An 18,746-nucleotide genomic window follows, 5' to 3' on the forward strand; every position below is an offset into this window, starting at 1 on the left:
AGACGTACACACTGTAAACTGTAGGTCCCCATATAGACAAACTGCAGGTCCCCCCATGATAAGTCGCACCTTATCCTGTAGGTGACCACATGGACCAACACATTTTCAATGAACCCAGATGAAATGTACTTCATAATCCCAGCAGGGTAATTCAGGGATATAGACAAACTGTTCGAACTCGAATAGACCCACATAGGCAAAAAAAAAAGCATAAAGTATAAGAAAGTCCCCACTTCTCTCACTCTCTACACAGGCAAACGCAGGTTTCACATTCTCCACACAGGTAAATGCACACTTCACACTCTGTGTCCCAAAAAGGAGACAAGCAACATCTTCTGAGAAACGCAGCTTACAGTACAAATGTCAAATGTAAAGTGTGTGACTAAAGGCGATTCACGTGTTACATTTAATTAGATTTGCATGGTGTGTAACTCATGCTAATTTTTGGACTGTTAAGCTTGTCCTGTGGTAGCAACGCATGTCTTTGTTGTTCTGCTCTCTAGCTCCGCCCCCTCCTCTCCCGACGTCTCACCCCAGTCGTCCCCCCGCCCGCCCAGGGCAAACAACGACCGGCTCACCCTCCTCACCCGTCTGGTGAGGAAGGGGGAGAAGAAGGGTCTGTTTGTGGAGAAGATGCCGGCCAGTATCTACCAGGTACACTTTGGTTACTAAGAAAGCCTGCTGGAAGCCTTTCAGTAGGCCTGACCTAGTAAGGTAGATAGGTTGGAGAGCTACGGTGTAGTTATGATTAAGTGAATCAGTTAGTGCGAAGGTACTCTTAGGCATACAAAAACATAGTTTCTTAAAAGATAAGCTGACCAAGTCACTCTTCTTTAAATTAAAAAAGCTTTAATAAATAGGCTTTCATAATAGAATTCTTAAAAAGTTGCCAACATGTTTCGGCAATTGTTGGCCTTCATTAAGGCATGAATAATAAACAAGGTGTGTCGGCAGGTATATCAAGTCATAGGTATTAGTAAACTCGCTCTAGCTGGAGTAGGCAGTCAACAGATTACTCATAATGCAGCTTAAATCATGTAATATGATCACAAAATACATACATATCCATGACAAACTGAATGTATCCGGTGTTGAATAACAATCATAGCGATACAATCAAAATAGTTCAAACAGTCAAAAACAGCTCATCAACTCTAAAGGAAGACCACCATTTCAATAGAATCATTCAATCCTGGGAATGCCATAGCATCTAGTTTATAGAGCCAGCGACTTTCTTTTTGGTTTATTGTTTTTTGTCAACCCTCCTAGAGGTAAGGGGCACATGATCAATCCCTATAGCTGTGAACAGTATGCCGTTGACATTATGGGCTTCTTTGGAGTGTCTTGTCATAGCATAATCACAGTTTCCTATTTTTGCGGCATACCTATGTTCAGCGAGGCGGTCTTGTATCCGTCGCTCAGTACGCCCAACATAAAAAGCATCACACAGAGAGCATTCCAAAATATAAATAACATATGTAGTCTTACAATTTATGAAATGTTGTGGAAACTACTGTGGAAGTATTCTGTTAGTTTTTTACAGAGAAATTCCCTGGATGGATGATTCGTGGATGCTTGTGTTTTGCGCTTGAGTAACCTTCTAGTTCAGATGTAGATTTTATGGAATCAATAGATGCAGTAGAAAAATTGCAATTTTGAATCGCTGTTTGTGAGTGATTCATCATTCTACCAGCCATATCAAGCTGATAATATATCAATGATTGTTGTGTGTAGATGGTACGAGACGAGAATCTGAAGTTCATGAGGAACCGCGACGTGTACAACAGCGACTACTTCAACTTCACACTATCCCTGGCCTCCGTCAACGCAGTGAGTGCTTCACGTACCTTACTGGTCCTGGTCTCTCCCTCGCTCCCTGCCCAGATCCACATCACCAGAGATACTTGTGTGTGTGTGTGTGTTACAGACAAAACTCAAGCATCCCGACTACCAGGCCATGGCCAAAGAGAGTCTCCAGTTGTCTGTCCATTTCCTCTTCCACACGTACCTGCACACCAAAAAGAAGCTCAGGTACACCCGCACACGCACAAGTCCGTAGCTAAAATTGACACTTCTGCACTACAAAGGAAGGGAAAATCATAAGCCAATACAAATACGTTTGTATTGCTTTAGTATTCCCGTTTGGTTTGGTTTAAATGTCACATCTCCATCCCTTATTTCTATGTCTATCTTGCTCGGAACCAGGGTGGACACAGAGGAGTGGATGACTACGGTGGAGGTGCTGCTGTCTAAGAGCAGCGTGGCATGTGGCTGGATGGTGCAGTATCTGGTGGGACCAGAGGGCCGAGAGATCTCCAGGTGAGTTCTGCCACCGGCCTTTCGTCCACGACACCAGATGACAAAGGAAAATAGTTTTGATGGCTAAGGTTGACCAGCTAAAGGGCTGGTCCGGTAGATGGCTTTCCTCAAGTTTTAAAAAAATTACCCCACGCCAGGAACGTCCCGAGTATGGCTGTGTATTTAAGGAATAACTCATCCCATTAAAGGCTTATGTAGTCTAAAAAGTGCGTTCTCTTATACCTCAAAAAGTGCAATGAACAAATAATTAAATCCCGGACTCATGGTCCGGGATCTGTCCTATGGTCTGAGAGCCCTCTCCAAATTTTAAGACGCACAAAATGTCAAAGCGCAATAGTGCCAAGAGCCATCTAGTGCTCTCTAAAATAAGCACAGCTGTCGATTAGGCTCCGGATGCTGATTGGCTGAAAGAACAGGGGTCTCATTTATAAAACTGTGCGTGGGATCGTTACTAAAAATGTGCGTACGCCCAGAAGCCAAGTTTTGCGAATATAAAAATATTCGGATTTATAAAACACTGCGTACGCACACCTGTACGCAATCTTTGCTTTATAAATCACATACTGACTACAATTGTGTGCAGCTGAATCAGCTTCACGTTCCGCCCTGTACACGCCCCTTTTTAACCATAAATGGTCAATGCAAATGACCTCATGAATGCGATCTGCATGTAAAACAGACTCAGATGCAAGTATTATGTCTTGTCGGAAACAATGGCAGAAGTACTGAGAAAAGCAAAAAAGCGAAATTTCACGGAGGCTGAAGTGGAGACTCTTCTGGGTGAGATGGAGGCCCGAAAAGTAGTTTTGTTCGGCGGTCACGGATGGGATCGCCAACAACAAAAAGCAGAGTGAGCGGCAACATGTTGCTGCAGCAGTGAACTCTGTCAGTAGCACGGAGCGCACAGTCCCAGAATTAAAAAAAGAAGTGGACTCGTCTGACATAAAGGTACATATTTTTATGTAGCCTACCAATAAATCGTTATGGTCCCTAAAGACCCTCTCCCTCCGAATCCTGCCTGGTCCGCCAGAAGTGCCATATGGTGCAGCATTACCACGGCGCTCAACTCTGTATTTATAGGGTTACGGTAGACTGACCGAGAACACTTAATGAAAAGCATCAAGAGTAACGGACAACGATTGTGATGAGGAGTGTGGCTTGGTTTTCCACACTTGGGATTTAATTGACATTTGATTATGTGTTTACAGTCTCACATAAAAATATTATGTTATTGACACATGTTGGACGGATGCTTTATTCCATGCAGTCGCGCCGTCAGTGGACAGTTTGGAGTGAAGGGATTAAATATAGAGATTTATTTTTATTTCTATTCTAAGGAGATGTTTCTGGAGTTATAACTGAGAAATAACGCAGTTGACTTAAATTATTCTGATTACGTAGATTTAACGCATGATACGGGTCGAAATTAAATTCATGAAGGGCGATGATAAAACATTATCGTTCTTCTCACTCTACAATTCTTCTGTCTGACTTCAGTTCACCACCACACCATCTGTGTCGCCATTTCTCCTTTTCCTCCAAACCATGCGTACGGAGTTTGCTTAGGGCTGCGCACATTCTCCCGTCAAGTCGGTTTTTTATAGATCAAAACCTTGGCGTGGAAAGTCACGTACGCAAATTTCAGCCCCGTTTTGTGCGTACGCAACGGTTATAAATGAGACCCCAGGCCTTTGTGTGTAGCTGAAACAAACTTCAAATCAAGTTTGTTGTGAAGAGTGGAGTGATTATATGTAGGGAAAGTGTGTTCCTTCAGGCTGTGGTTAAAAGGAGTTCTCGCTGCCTCTGGAGTTCTCGCTGCCGTGAAGAACAAACATGCCCTCACAAATGACCAGGGTTTCTGGATAAAAACCCTTTTCAACAAGCTTCCAAAATGACTTCTGACAAGATGAAAACGATTACAGAAAAGTTCCCACCCTTCAAGTTGCTTAATGCCATCTGTTTTTGGTTATAAAATTTAGAAAAATTGTTTTTGGTTATAAAATTTATTTGAAGTTGGTTTCAGCTTCTTGATAAAATAGTTAATAAGTTGATAAGATAATAAGTTAAAAACATAAAAAGGGACAACAATTGACTCCTAGTTCTGCATGATCGCCCCCCAAAGCGTCTTTGACAACGCCAATGTCCTGTTATCTGCCATCTCAACACACACCTAGTACATGAAGTCACATCCGTACGTACTTACGTGAGCACTGACCCGTGCCCCTCTGTGTGCCTGCGGTGCTCCAGGGTGTGTCTGCTGGAGTGCAGCCTGCGTGAGGTCCGGGTGGTAGTGGCCTCCATCCTGGAGAAGACCCTGGAGAGCGCCCTGCACTTCAGGGAGCCGGGCCTGGACGGCCTGGTGGATGCACTGCTCTCCCTGCTGGACAAGGACGTCCCAGAGAACGTCAAGAACTGCGCCCAGTACTTCAGCCTCTTCAGCAACTTCGCACAGCGGGTAAAGGAAGAGTTAATCCAGTTGTTTAACTGATTGGTAACACTACATTAAGGAGAGGTTAGTTGGCAATAGGGATGGGGATCATTAATATTTATTTATCGATACTATTTTCAATACAACTTAACGATCCGAGTCTTTATCGATACCACTATCGATACTTTTCTATTAATTGGTGGAAATACAACGCATTTTTAGTGATGAGGAAAATATTTAGGAAATATATAATTGTATTTTAATTAAATATGTACTTCTTAATAAATATTGACATCAGTAGTTTCAATTACCGTATTTTCCGCACTATAAGGCGCACCGGAGTATAAGCCGCAGCAGCTAAATTGAATGATGTGTACATATATAAGCCGCACTGGAGCCCACTGCTTAAAGGTTGGGGGGGGGGGCGCGGACCGGTCATAAAGCCCATAGAGTTAAAGTTGGTGGACTGTAACCTGTAAAATCCATAGACTGGGAGGTCCCCTAGTGGCCGTTAGCTGTACAAATCCATAGATTAGCCGCACCGTTATATAAGCCGCAGAATCGAAAAGTGGGAAAAAAGGCGCGGCTTATAGTCCGAAAATTACGGTATATATACTAAAATGATTAGAGCACTATACAACTGTATTAGTAATGCAGAAACTTGAGTAATACAGTATTACTCATGTTTCTCACAAACCCAAAAACAAAAACTCAATTTACCGTTTCTCTATGTTACATTTGAACGCATCATGATAACCTAACAGTCGTTTTACTGAGCCAACCTCGGCACATCATCACGCAGCACATCTGAAACTTTATTTACTTTCTAAGATAACTAGCTTGTATGCTGCCGATTACAACACCGATTTCACAATTGGATTACTATTTTTAACTGACGGGACTAGCGACAATGTCTGTGGTGAGACAGGAGAAGGAGGAGACGGGAGGAGTCTTTTCAACTCCGAGACAGTCGAAGGTAATACATTTGGCCTTTATTTGATGCACAATGCTAATGTGCTTGGCCATTGAGGTTGTGTTCCCCCCTTTACAATAAATGATTTTCGCCCGTTCAGCCATCCTCGCGAGCAAAGTTAACTGGGTTTTGAAAAAAGTGGAACCGGGTCCTTTATAGAACCGGGTTTCGATCCCCATCCCTAGTTGGTAATGCAGAGTTAATCAAGAGGTTTAGGAGATAAGGAATTAACTACAGTGATGACAGGTCAAGTTGTTTAGGTGATACTGTGAAACAACACATTAAGGACAGGTTAAGATGGGGATGATTGAACAAAATAAAGGTGTGTAGTGCTGCTGGTTTCTGAGCTGGTAGATCCTGATTGTGTTTTTTCTTCTCTGTTAGGGCTCCACCTCATGCCAGTTGTTACTGAAACATGCAGCCTATCGCCGGATGCTTGTATTCCTCCTTGGAGCCAACAGGCAGAACAACCAGGTAAGCTCCTCTGGTCTCTTCCACAAGACAAATGGCGCATTCCCTTGGCGGCTCCACTTGTTTTCCGTAGTGTTGTACCGTATAGTATTGTATTGTATTGCTTTACCGTATAAGCCTTATCACCTTAACCAAGAAGGGCTGTACAAGTTCATCAAATACTAATGTATATTTGCAATAATTTGAAGGTTTAACCATATCGACACAAAAACCAGAATTGTGAATATTTCATCTTCATTGCACTAAACCCGTGAACCTCTGTCTCTGATAATGTTCCAGAACCGCCGCTGGAGTCCGGCGCAAGCCCGCGAGTTCCTCCACCTGCACAGCACCCTGGCCCTCATCACCCTGAACTCTGACCTCACAGCCCAGAGGACCCATGGTCAGTCACACACACAAGACACATCTTATATCCAGTGGCATTGCTTTGGATCTTATTCCAATTTCCATGTCAAATAATGGGGAATCTAAGAAAGTAGCCATTGTCTACTGATTAGAATATAGCAAAGAACTATACCAGAGATTAAGGGAAACCACGCTGTAGACATGTCACTTCCTGAGGGAAATGCTTTTTATGGCCTTCTCCCCCATCCAAAATAATGTTTTCTGTGTGAGTCACGTTTAATGATACATGGTGGTAATGGTGTTAAGCAGACTGTTATTTGCTGTGATCAGAGATGTGTGTCTCACATGAGACGTCTGGTTGTGTTCCTCAGCCCCGGGAGCGTTCAAGCTGAGTGTGAGCAGTGTGCCCCCTGCCAGCGCTCTCATGCCGCTCCACGCCGACCTGCAGGCCTCTCTCTTCACCCCAGAGGGGCAACCATACCTCCTGGAGGTAACGCACTCACGCACTCACAAATACACAAATACACACACACACACACACACAGACACACATACACACACAGACACACATACACACACACAGAGACACACACACACACAGAGAGACACACACAGAGAGAGACACACACACACACACAGAGAGACACACACAGAGACACACACACACACACAGAGACACACACAGAGAGACACACACACACAGAGAGACACACACACAGACAAATGCACGCACAAATGCACTCGTGCAAGCACACACACGCATGCGCGCACACAAATGCAAGTGCGCATTCAAAAACACACACACGCACAAATGTACACACACGAATATGCGCACAAATACACACGCACACACAAATGCACATGCACACACAAATGCGCACATGCACACACAAATGCACACACACGCACACAAATGCACAAATGCGCGCACAAATGTACACATACACACAAATGCACATGCACACACAAATGCACACATACACACACAAATGCACACACATGCACACACAAATTCACACACACACACAGACACAGACACACACACACAGACACACACAGACACACACACACACACACAGACACACACACACAGAGACACACACACACAGAGAGAGACACACAGAGAGACACACACAGAGAGACACACACACACACACACAGAGAGACACACACAGAGAGACACACACACACACACAGAGAGACACACAGAGAGACACACACACACACACAGAGAGACACACACACAGACAAATGCACGCACAAATGCACTCGTGCAAGCACACACACGCATGCGCGCACACAAATGCAAGTGCGCATTCAAAAACACACACGCACAAATGTACACACGAATATGCGCACAAATACACACGCACACACAAATGCACATGCACACACAAATGCGCACATGCACACACAAATGCACACACACGCACACAAATGCACAAATGCGCACACAAATGTACACACACACTAGGGCTGTCACTTTTTCCAAAAATGAAATTCGAACGAATTTCGAATGTCCATAATTAATTCGAATACATTCGAATACATTCGACCCCCCCCCCCCCCCCCCATAGAACACGACAACAGTCTTGATTTTTTATGTTGCTCTCGTATACCTCACGTATACCTACTGAATTCTTAACGGCACAGGATAAAAACACATCTTTGATAACACATTTGTAAACACAACAAGAGGAAGCTCCGACACACAAGTGCGGCTGTCTTTTACACATTAACAATAACTGCTCGGAGCGCGATATGCGGAGCGCATGTCGTCCATGGCACACACAGCCTATATAAACGAACAATCTGTGAGGCCGACCTCCAACACGGCATGCTGCTCTTTTTATTCCTTACGGAAAGAAAATTACAAGTAGTCTCGCAGCTCTCCGTTACCGTTGCAGCTGCTTGTGTCAGCCGTGCTGTATAAGTCCCCAAACAGGCTGCCCATCGCGCCCAGCGCAGCAGCGGACTTTTCTCCCTGTCGTGTGCGATCAGTGTCAGTCTCCGTTTCCGTGAGCTCGTGTGAGAGGCTTTCAGTCACGAGATGTTTCTGTGCAGGGGAAAGGTGGACTAACCGGGAGAAGCGGGGATCCAGGAGGGCCGCTTTATTGAGGAGAAGCCACTCGCCGCTCTCTTCTTTATAGCGCATTTTTACAGTTCGAATTCGAACTTTTCACCCCACCTTCGAACGAATATTCGAACTTCGAATAAAAAGTGACAGCCCTAACACACACACATACACACAAATGCACATGCACACACAAATGCACACATGCACACACAAATGCACACACATGCACACACACACAAATGCACACACATGCACACACAAATTCACACACACACATGGAAACAGACACTACCCAAGATTAACAGCATATTGGGTAACTTTCAAAAAAGGTTAGGCATAATAAGCCTTAGCGGGCTTGACATGTGACATGTTTTTACTCTCAACCTTTGTTGGATTATAAGTGATTTACCTAACATACTAGGCTCGGTCTATCCTCTTACTATTCACTACTCTTATATTGTTTACAATGTTTCCAACTGGTTAAAGGTTGGGTATGGGATTTGCGAAACGCCAGCAGATTTTGAAAATACACAACTCAAATGGTCCTACCCCCTCTCCTTCAACTCTGACTCCACCCATTCCAAGTACCTGGACGCGCAATCATGCACGAGTGCGAACACAAATGCGCGAGAGCGAGCCAGGCTAGCGTAGGTTTTCAACATGGCAACATTAAAAAAAACAACATGGGGATGGTGGCGTCTTGTCTGCCATGGAAATTGTCTTCTACTGCTAGGTCCCAATGTGGATTAACTAGTTCCAGTAGCTACCGCAGGATAACAACAAACAGGAGCTTGCTCTGGGTCACGAGCTCTGGGTCACGAGCTCTGGGTCACGAGTACTGCACGAAGGGGACGCACGCGGGGCGCGGGGGAGGGGGAGTGCAGTACGACCGTTTGATTGACGTACTTACTGTCCAATGCAACTCGGTGGCTCTGGAAATCATTGGCTGGAGTTTTTCGAGCCCTGCCCGTTCCACAGATGATTGACTTGTTTAATTTTCATGTCAGTACTTCTAACTCAGTGGCTGTAAGTGGGTTATGATAAGGATTTCAAGTAATTCTGCAAAAATGGCCAAAAAAGCGAATTCCATACCCAACCTTTAATGTAGGCCCGTCGTGAAGGAGCAGGTATAGGTTAGGCGACTAGCTCAAGAATGCTGTAGGCAGACTAGACGTGAGGTTCCAACCCAGAAGCAGCCTCTTAGTGCTTGTGTGTACATGTGTGTTTTAGGTGATGTTTGCCATGCGGGAGCTGTCTGGACCACTGTCCCTCCTCATCGACATGATGGCCTACTGCTCCTACTGCAATGAGCCTTTCTCCTTCGGAGTCCTACAGCTACTCAAGGTAAGCATACACCTACATGTGGATTCACTGTCTGTCAGACCATACCCACATGCAGTGTATGATGAAACTCTGACGGTCCTCATTTGTTCTGGCTCTTTGTGTGTGTATGTGTGTTAGACCCAGTTAGAGACAGCTCCACCACATGAACTGAAGAATGTGTTCCTGATGCTCCAGGAGCTTCTGGTGAGCGATGATTACTGATCACACAGTATCATGACACCTGGATCTACTACTTTACCTTCTTTTGATTCGATTGAAAATATCAAAGTAGTAGTAATATGATTTATTTTGATTGATAATTTAATTGGTGCAAATGATACGCTTCACCTGTGTGGGTATTTTGTGCCCAGATTTGTGTGTCTTATATGCAGCAATTAATCCCCTCTCTACCTCGTCAGGTGGTTGAAGACCCTCTCCAGGCCCAGAGACTCAAGTATGCGTTTGAGTCAGAAAAGGGCTTGTTAGGTACGTCTGTTCCTTTTGGTTCCTCCGACAGAGCACTTCACTGATCTTAATTGTGTGTGTGTGTTTATGTGTGTGATTGAGTTGCCCCGACTGACCGCTCTTCTGCCTTCTTCCAGCGCTGATGCACCAGAGCAACAACGTGGACAGCAGCCGCTGCTACCAGTGTGTCAAGTTCCTGATCACACTGGCCCAGAAGTAAGACGGGATTATTTATAGAGCCCTCTATCACAAGCACTGTCTCAAAGGGCTAGTGATGGAGTCTAGAAGTCTGCTGATGCGCAACATGAAACTTAATGGATGGCTGGGAGTGCTCCAAAGATTCTGAGCAACACTGGACGTTCTAGCTGATGTAAACCAAGATTTACATTTTTGTTCAAGTCTTGTTCACAGTTGCATTCAACATGCCTTCTATCGTAGTTTTATCACATGAGATGAGTTGTAGTGCATTAGGGATCGGGGTAGTTTTAACAAAGGATATGAGTTGAAATGCATTAGGGATCATGGTCGTTTTAACAAATGAGAGGAGTTGTAGCACATTAGAGGTCGTGGTTGTTTTATCACATGAGATGGGTTGTAGTGCATGAGGGATGTTCTACTGACATGTATCACTTGTTGTCACCAGGTGCGTTCCAGCCAAAGATTACTTCAAGGATCTCTCTGGTCACTGGAGCTGGGCGGTCCAGTGGTTACAGAAGAAGGTCAGTCTTCAGTACTCCACTGAAATCACGCTGCTGATACAGGACAACTGGGAGCTCAGCCTGTGAATGTGACCATGACCATGTTTATGAAGGTGTGTGTGTGTGTGTGTGTCCTCCCAGATGTCCGAACATTACTGGACTCCTCAGAGCAACGTGTCCAACGAGACGTCCACCAACAAGACCTTCCAGCGCACTATCTCAGCACAGGTAGGGAGACACACTCACTCGCTTTTACACACACACACACACACACACACACACACACACACACGTACACACGTACACACACACACACACACACACACACACAGGTACACCTCAACACACACACACACACAGGTACACCTCAACACACACACACACACACACACACACACACACACACACACACACACACACACACAGGTACACCTCAACACACACAATGCAACTTTTGTTAAAAAAAATGTCTAATTATAGCGTGCATCTGAGAGTCACTGCTGTCTTCTCGGCCTGTCTTCTCCGTAGGACACGTTGGCCTATGCAACAGCCCTGCTGAATGAGAAGGAGCAGTCCGGCAGCAGTAACGGCTCTGATGGGAGCCCAGCCAATGAGAACGCAGACCGAAGCCTCCGCCAGGTATCCTCCTACCCCAGTATGAGGTCACATGACCTCTTGTCATTCCGTCCTTTCAAGGCGTTGTTTGTTTCCTCACAGCTAACCTCCCTGTCATTGTTTTCTCCAAGGGTTCAGAATCTCCCATGATGCTCGGCGACTCGAAGAGCGATCTGGAGGACGTTGATCCCTGACCCCTTCCGCAACCAGAAGAATCCCTCCAATACCGAGGTGGTGAAAATGCTCCTGGCAGCCAATAGAAAGACTGCACTTCAACTCTGATTGGTCAGGACATTTTAGACCCAACACAAAACCAATCACTTTATTCTTCTGGTCGCTATGGCAACGGAGGGGCCATGAATAAACAATGAGGCCCTTCCTGCTAGGCCACCCAAGGTGATAGTGGAGCTTAATAATCATTGAGGTTAGGAGCGCTTGATTACGGCTAAGTGAGAACCTTCCATGAACAATGGATGAAATCATCCTTTTATTCATTCACTCACTCAGAATGACTAAAGGTCCAGGACGGGGTTGGGTTGTGTTTTAACAATTGTTTTTGCTCCTGTTTGCCAATATATCAACAAAGACATATTCATATTGTAAAGATTTGTTCCATACATGTAATTTCAAAATGTAAGATAATATTTTAAGGTCTCTGTGTACTCACCCTCACAGTTGTGTTACTACAAGATGTGGCGTCGCCTCCCTCTGAGGTGTGTGTGTATGCGTCCATGCATTCACCTGTGTGTGTGTGTGTGTCTGTGTGTATGCGTCCATGCATTCACCTGTGTCTGTGTGTGTGTGTTTGCCTGCGTGTGTTGGCACATGAGACGCCCACACATTGAAAGGGCCGTGGTTGGGGTTTTTAAGTATGCACTTTATAAGCCTCACCCAGTCTAGTGTGGGACGTAGCGAAGCACTGACTGGGCTGTCCCACCACCACCTCACAGTTCTGCGTCTCCTCGTCAGATTCCAACTGTACACTCCGAGTTTCTTTGTGCCACAGAGCGCATGGAAACCAGCCCGGTGTGTATGTAAACCCTCTGAGCCCAGCCAGCCTTTGAACGCATCCCTTACTACAGTAACCATGGACGTGGCATCGCCTCGTCTATTCCCTTGGCGATGGAGAGCGGACTGGTGTATGAATCTTGGAGGAGAGGTGAACGGGGTTTAAGATGCAAGCAGCTCTTCTGCTGGCTTTTATCTGTTTTTGTTTACCTATTTTTTTTTTTTCTCAGTTATGCTTTTTATGAGTATGCTCTGCCCGTTTCCTCTGGCCTGGATGTGTAGATCTGGGGCACTTAGTTGAGGGACCGCCTTATGCAAGTACCGCTGTTCTGCACCTCACAGCAAACAGCAGGGGGCATCCGTGCCAAAGGAAGGGGAACTCAGGAGTACATTTTATTTTTGGTGCCAATATTGTATACACACAGACACACGCACACCAACAATTGCAGAATATACGCACATGCTCACTCACCAAAATGCAGATCCAAACGGTTTTTCATCATGTGCATTATTATCATGTTTAGTTTGCCAACAAGAGTTTCTCTTTTCACGTCTAGCCTTCACCTCCTTCTTTTCTGCCTTCCCGGAACACTTCCCCCATCTCCCACATCCAGTCAAATGTAGTCCCCCTCCCCGCCTTCCCCATGCTCGATCTCTCTTCCACCAATCACATCGGGAGACTTGAAGTGCCTTAACCTCCCGATGTGTCCCCCTACCCCTTTGTCCTGTGTGCCCCATTGTTTAGCCAGCGCTCCCGTCTGGAGAGCCACACCCTGGTTCCCCCACGAGAGGCTGATCAGTTCCTTTTATATGCAATGCTGAACGTGGCTTTCTTCCTTGTAGTGTTGAGGGGATTTTGAGCACTGGGTGGGGGTGCCTCTGTTGTGTGCCAAGGTTTTTAGGAATGTAGTTACCTGGGTAAACTAGGTTGCTGAAGTCTTGAAGCCCAATAAAACAGGGTTAAGCTGGTGTGTGTGTTTGTGTTTGAGATCAAATGCTGCTTCTAGTCACTTAATGTAGTTCAAAGTGTAGACTGCACATTAGACAACCGATGAAATGATTATCTACTCCAGCAGAAACCTTCACCAAGACTGTAAGGTCCCAAGACGTTACAGTCCAGCTTCACGCAGAGCCCTTTGTGTTATTCCCTAACCGTCGGGAGATGATCACCGCAGTCACCGTTTTTTAAACCAGGCTTTAAAATAAATTAAGGTGTGTGTGTGTGTGTGTGTGGCAGGCAATCATTTCTTGGCATTTCCTTTGGTTTCATTGACTACCTGGCTTTAGTCCACATGGTGTTCCATGTTGAACTGGTCAGCACCCCAAGCCCCGCCCCTCTGCCCTAACAGATGGGGATGTGAACCCATCTGATTCTGTGTGAGCCCGGCAAACGGCTGCATGTGTGGCTGACGGCAGCAGCGAAGGCTTGTGTATTATGTGTAAATGTTTACATGGAAACCCCTCTCTTTATCTTTGCATCTGTGAATCGCTCATCCACACTCGTTATCACAACCACCACCACCACCACCACAACTCCCTCATACTCAGCCCGGCCACAGGGACGCTTTCAGTGGTCCCCTCTGAGCACCTATAGATCTTTTCTTTTTCTTTTTTTTTAGAGACTTTGAATTGCTCTTTTTCTTTTTAGCCATGGGATGTGGGAAGGGGGGGGGTGAGGGATGATCTTTACGGGTTTTTACTATCATTCAACTTTGAACACTCACTTCTGAAGGACAAAAGTCTGCCACGAGGGGATTCTGTAATGCATGTTAAAAAAAACTTTTAATTTGTACATCAGTTTGATTATGGGGAAAGATTTGATATAAAATAAACTGGAATGCACAACGTTTTGTAATGTCTTTTTTTTCCCCTGTCAATATTTTCATTATTTCACAACACCAGAACCTTCAAATATTTATCTGTGTTATTTCACCTTTTGTAATGAGAAACTGGAGCGATTGGAAATTACTTGGAAAAATATTGAATCATTCTTTCTTTATACTACCTTTTTAATACCAAATCAGTGTTTTTCCATCAGAGCCAGTGTGTACAAATCACCCTGGTCGCCATCGACCATTTTATCCTTTTTAGAAAGGCTGTTAAAAGCTGTTTTCTGCATATACAATATTGCTAAAGTAAACTTGCTCTACTACTCAGTTTGCTAAGTATTGTGAACTAAAACAACGCTTTCGTTTCAGAGATTATGGAGTGATCCGTCTCCCAATGGGGACTAAATATGTAAATGTCTCATCACCCCGTCACACAAAAGTCGGTCTCTGTAAAGGCGACGGCTAGCCGTGTTGCAGTGGGCAATCAGTGGAGAGGTGATGCGGGCTCTGCATATTTTCTGACAAGACAGCAGGTTGAAACTCCTGCGTCCTCGTTCACCCCTGTGACACTGCAAACAAGGCAGCTGTTGCCCTTAGCAACCGGCCCCGTGCGGAGCCGAACGAGACGGCACTGCAGTCGGTCAGAGTCCAGCTGGATGGACAGGACACCTGCACCTGAGAGAGGAGTCAAAGGTGCTATCAGAGATAGTCGAGGGTGAGGATCTCATTCTAACTCAGGGTGAGACCACAAATATGGCGTATATATCAAATGATCTGTAACAGACAAACAGGCTTAAAATGTATATTTTAATGAATCCTTTTAAGGCTAACTAATGATGAAAAACCTACGATCCTTTGTGGTGTGGTGGTCTCGTGCTAGGTATGACTCGGAGAGTGGTAAATGTTCAAAACGTAGTTTATTCTAACAGACAGGTAAAGAAACAGTTAGTGGGCAGAACGGTAAATAAGCCACGCCTACATGTTCTAATTTACGCAGGTAAACCTTTGGTCTGTCTTGGCTTAAACGCAAATGCAAAGAGGCCATGTTTGTCGTCTTTAATTTATCTATAAAATCATTAAAACCTTATATTGTGTTGTCCATTATGTGGTTAATAAACCATTCATAACTGTGGTTAGCTTGAAACATGTCATCAGAAATAGAATAGACTAAAATAATTTAAATAACTAAATATATGTTACCCACTAACCCACATACATCCCCAAGTGCAGCACAATTCATTCTCTGAAAATAGCAATAGAGTTGTATAACGCTAGACTGGGTGCCCCCAGCCCGTTCTGCCGGAGAATGATTTCGCCCTGCTGCAGAATAGGTCTGGTGAAGAGCAATACATTTTAAAGATTCCATACGTTTTTGCGGGAGCAAATCATCAAGCTGGCTTCTCCCCCTGAAGCGCTACTGGCTGGTTTAACACAATGACAGGTAAGCGGCCGCAAGGAACAGTGCATACTTCCGCAATCCACCTGGATTGCGGAAGTATGCACTGCGCAGCTGTTTAAGCGGGGACTCTCTAAATCGACGCCACTTCGACCTGGGCGGGACTTTACGTCCTACGTCACTCGCTATGGGTTTGCATGTGTGCGCGTAGCCGTTTGTCTCAGGGATCTGTGCACGAACTCCCTTGCACTACAGATTACGAGCGTCAGTGTCGTACGCGATGGAGGGTGGGTGACTGACATTCCTACAGTCTGTGATGATAGGCTATATTTCTACAAATGACTTAATATTACTAGCGATTAACATGACGAAACAACACGAACTAAGCTAACATTAGACTATAGCCATACCAGATAACGCCATACCAGCTAACCCTAACTATTTCTATTAAACTCTGAACCATTTTGCAACAGGCAACTGTGTGTTGGTGCGTCTTATTGCTTCCCACGTCTGCGTCTGCGTCTGCATCTTTCCCACTCCTGGCTAATAGTTTCAGCTTTTGTACTGTATATCAGAAATGATCACCCTGTACCACACTGCTGACTTGTTGATGTTTTGTGAGCACTCACGCAGTTACGCAAAATGGCATGCAAACATCCAGCCCAATATTAAAGAAAAAAGCTAGCTTCATTAAGGAATCGAACCCCTTATCCCCGCATTAATGAGTTGTTCTCTGACCACTAACCCATCAGGTCTTAGTGCATGCGATTCAAGAGTTAACCACTTGACAATCTTTAAACTTCTGTTGCCTAGAAATTGTAAAGACAGTGATGTACATTGTGCGAGTATCCGTCACTTGCGATGTGTGTGCAGTCCAAAATGAAAGAAAAGACCTTGCATCACTAGGGAATCGAACCCCCAATCATCAGTTGGTCGTTGGTAACTGTAAACAAAGAGATCGCATTTTGTTTAACTGCTAACTAACAAACGGGTTTATGCGTTCACTGAACAAAGATTATGGAAATAAAAGACCACTTTTCCATCAGAAAAATCATCAGAACCGTTATTACCAACCCATAGACACTAAAGCCGAAACCTTTCTCACATGCACACCCATCGCGAGTGACGGCTATGCGCACACATGCACACCCATAGCGAGTGACGTAGGACGTAAAGTCCCGCCCAGGTCGAAGTGGCGTCGATTTAGAGAGTCCCGTTTAAGCGGGCTGTGGACCGGTCCCTCGATTCAAGGGGCCCAGAAATAGATATCTCCGTTCACTCCAATACAAGTGGGGAACAGGAATGTGTCTCCGTAAAAAAATTCTGGATATAAATCAAAGGCTCATAATTATCTTTATGCCATGTACTAAAAAAAATAAGTTTTCTCTTTTCAAAACGCCACCTCAAGCGTATTATTAGCCGTTTTATGTTATTTTTTGCTGGAGAAGGAGGGGTGGGCACTGGGCAGCTGAAAGGAGTCGTCGAGAAACAAATGTTGTTTCGGCTGGCATTCGAGAGGGCCTAGTGCACCGTTAACTTCTCGTGTCCGAGGTTTTTCCTTTTACAATAACGTTGATGGTTTTTAGTCACTGTGGTGACTTTTTATTTATTCTCTTTATTTTTATCTATTTTATTTAAATTGATTTTTTGACTGGTTCAAATGCTGCTCAACGACTCTCACGTTCCTCTGCTTGCGATCATTGCAATTCACTATGTATTGATCCATTTATTCAAAAGATCCAAAGACAAAGAACGGGTGCATTACAGTATCATTTTCATAATATTGTTAATAGCCTAATAAACATTTCAGGTGCGTTAGTATTTAATTTTTCATTTGCTTGTTTAGCTCTGTGACAGTTAACAATGTTGGTGTATTACAATTATTTATGTGGGTAGGTAACTCCAACCTTGTTGCTGATCATTATGTAACCATTTATTTGTATATAAATTATTGATTGCATTTTTTATAAATAGTTGGAACGGATATCTGTTTCTTAAGCAATAATATTGAACTGTATTTTTTTCCAGGCCTACATACATTTACTATGTTGTTGGTGTTATATGGAGCAATCTTTCATGAAGTAAACATATACTTCCATGGTCGGTAAACGCGACTGCGATCGCTCAGACCTCTCGCTTATGATGCTACAATGCTAACAATGCTAGAAAACGATGAATATTTCTGCATCCGGTACGTCATGAACCAGGGTGTGGCTAGGCTCCCATGATGCGGAAGCAAATCTCTCCTTGATGTTGCCCTGCGACATTGAGCAGTTTTCTTTCAATATTCGCTCGGTATCTCACTATGGGACACGCCCCTCGCGCTGTCCCCCAGAAGCAATTCTACACTACGCCAGTCATGACTGGCCAACAGACGTGACGTCTGCCTGCAGAGGAGGGACTCCCTCCTACTACATAATTCCCGTCGTCACGTCATCTCTTCAGTCTTTAATCTCTTCTCGCTCCTAGCGGCACCTCTCGGACAGAAGTTGTAGACGGCCTAGCATACTGTTCCCAGAGCGAGTGTTACGCCCCAGTCTAGGGGTGCCTAGGGCCTAACATGAATGAGCCCTTGTCTTCCTCAACTCCCAAGTAGCCACAACCCAAATCATCAGTGGTGTGAAGGAAAGATTTATTTATGCAAGGAAAATAAATCTATAGATATACAAGATAAACTTCAGGGCGGACCAAGGCCAAAATAACAAATAACACAAACCTATCTAGAAAGTAAGAAACTAGCTTTAAGAAAACAAACTACAAATCTTACCTCCCTATCTTATGGAAGCCCATTCCTATGGA

The 18,746-nt window shown here is 44.6% G+C and overlaps 1 protein-coding gene across 5 annotated transcripts in view; it reads left to right on the forward strand.

Annotated features, from left to right (window-relative positions):
• The window catches only part of usp24 (ubiquitin specific peptidase 24), a 75,901-nt gene extending 61,334 nt beyond the window's left edge, over window positions 1-14,567 (forward strand). For 3 of the 5 annotated variants that reach the window (XM_060066784.1, XM_060066785.1, XM_060066788.1), the window contains 17 exons: window positions 254-283; window positions 504-654; window positions 1,735-1,830; window positions 1,928-2,031; window positions 2,206-2,319; window positions 4,567-4,774; window positions 6,105-6,194; window positions 6,471-6,573; window positions 6,908-7,026; window positions 9,844-9,957; window positions 10,075-10,140; window positions 10,356-10,422; window positions 10,539-10,617; window positions 11,045-11,120; window positions 11,241-11,327; window positions 11,628-11,738; window positions 11,846-14,567. In XM_060066784.1, coding sequence (XP_059922767.1) covers window positions 254-283; window positions 504-654; window positions 1,735-1,830; window positions 1,928-2,031; window positions 2,206-2,319; window positions 4,567-4,774; window positions 6,105-6,194; window positions 6,471-6,573; window positions 6,908-7,026; window positions 9,844-9,957; window positions 10,075-10,140; window positions 10,356-10,422; window positions 10,539-10,617; window positions 11,045-11,120; window positions 11,241-11,327; window positions 11,628-11,738; window positions 11,846-11,908 — 1,678 coding nt within the window. In that variant the 3' untranslated portion in view covers window positions 11,909-14,567. The remainder of the gene's footprint in view (window positions 1-253; window positions 284-503; window positions 655-1,734; window positions 1,831-1,927; window positions 2,032-2,205; window positions 2,320-4,566; window positions 4,775-6,104; window positions 6,195-6,470; window positions 6,574-6,907; window positions 7,027-9,843; window positions 9,958-10,074; window positions 10,141-10,355; window positions 10,423-10,538; window positions 10,618-11,044; window positions 11,121-11,240; window positions 11,328-11,627; window positions 11,739-11,845) is intronic. The other 2 variants (XM_060066786.1, XM_060066787.1) reach the window with 1 other exon arrangement.
• The last annotated feature ends 4,179 nt before the right edge of the window (window positions 14,568-18,746 follow it).

This window comes from Gadus macrocephalus, chromosome 12, assembly GCF_031168955.1.
Source record: "Gadus macrocephalus chromosome 12, ASM3116895v1".
Lineage (NCBI taxonomy): Eukaryota > Metazoa > Chordata > Actinopteri > Gadiformes > Gadidae > Gadus > Gadus macrocephalus.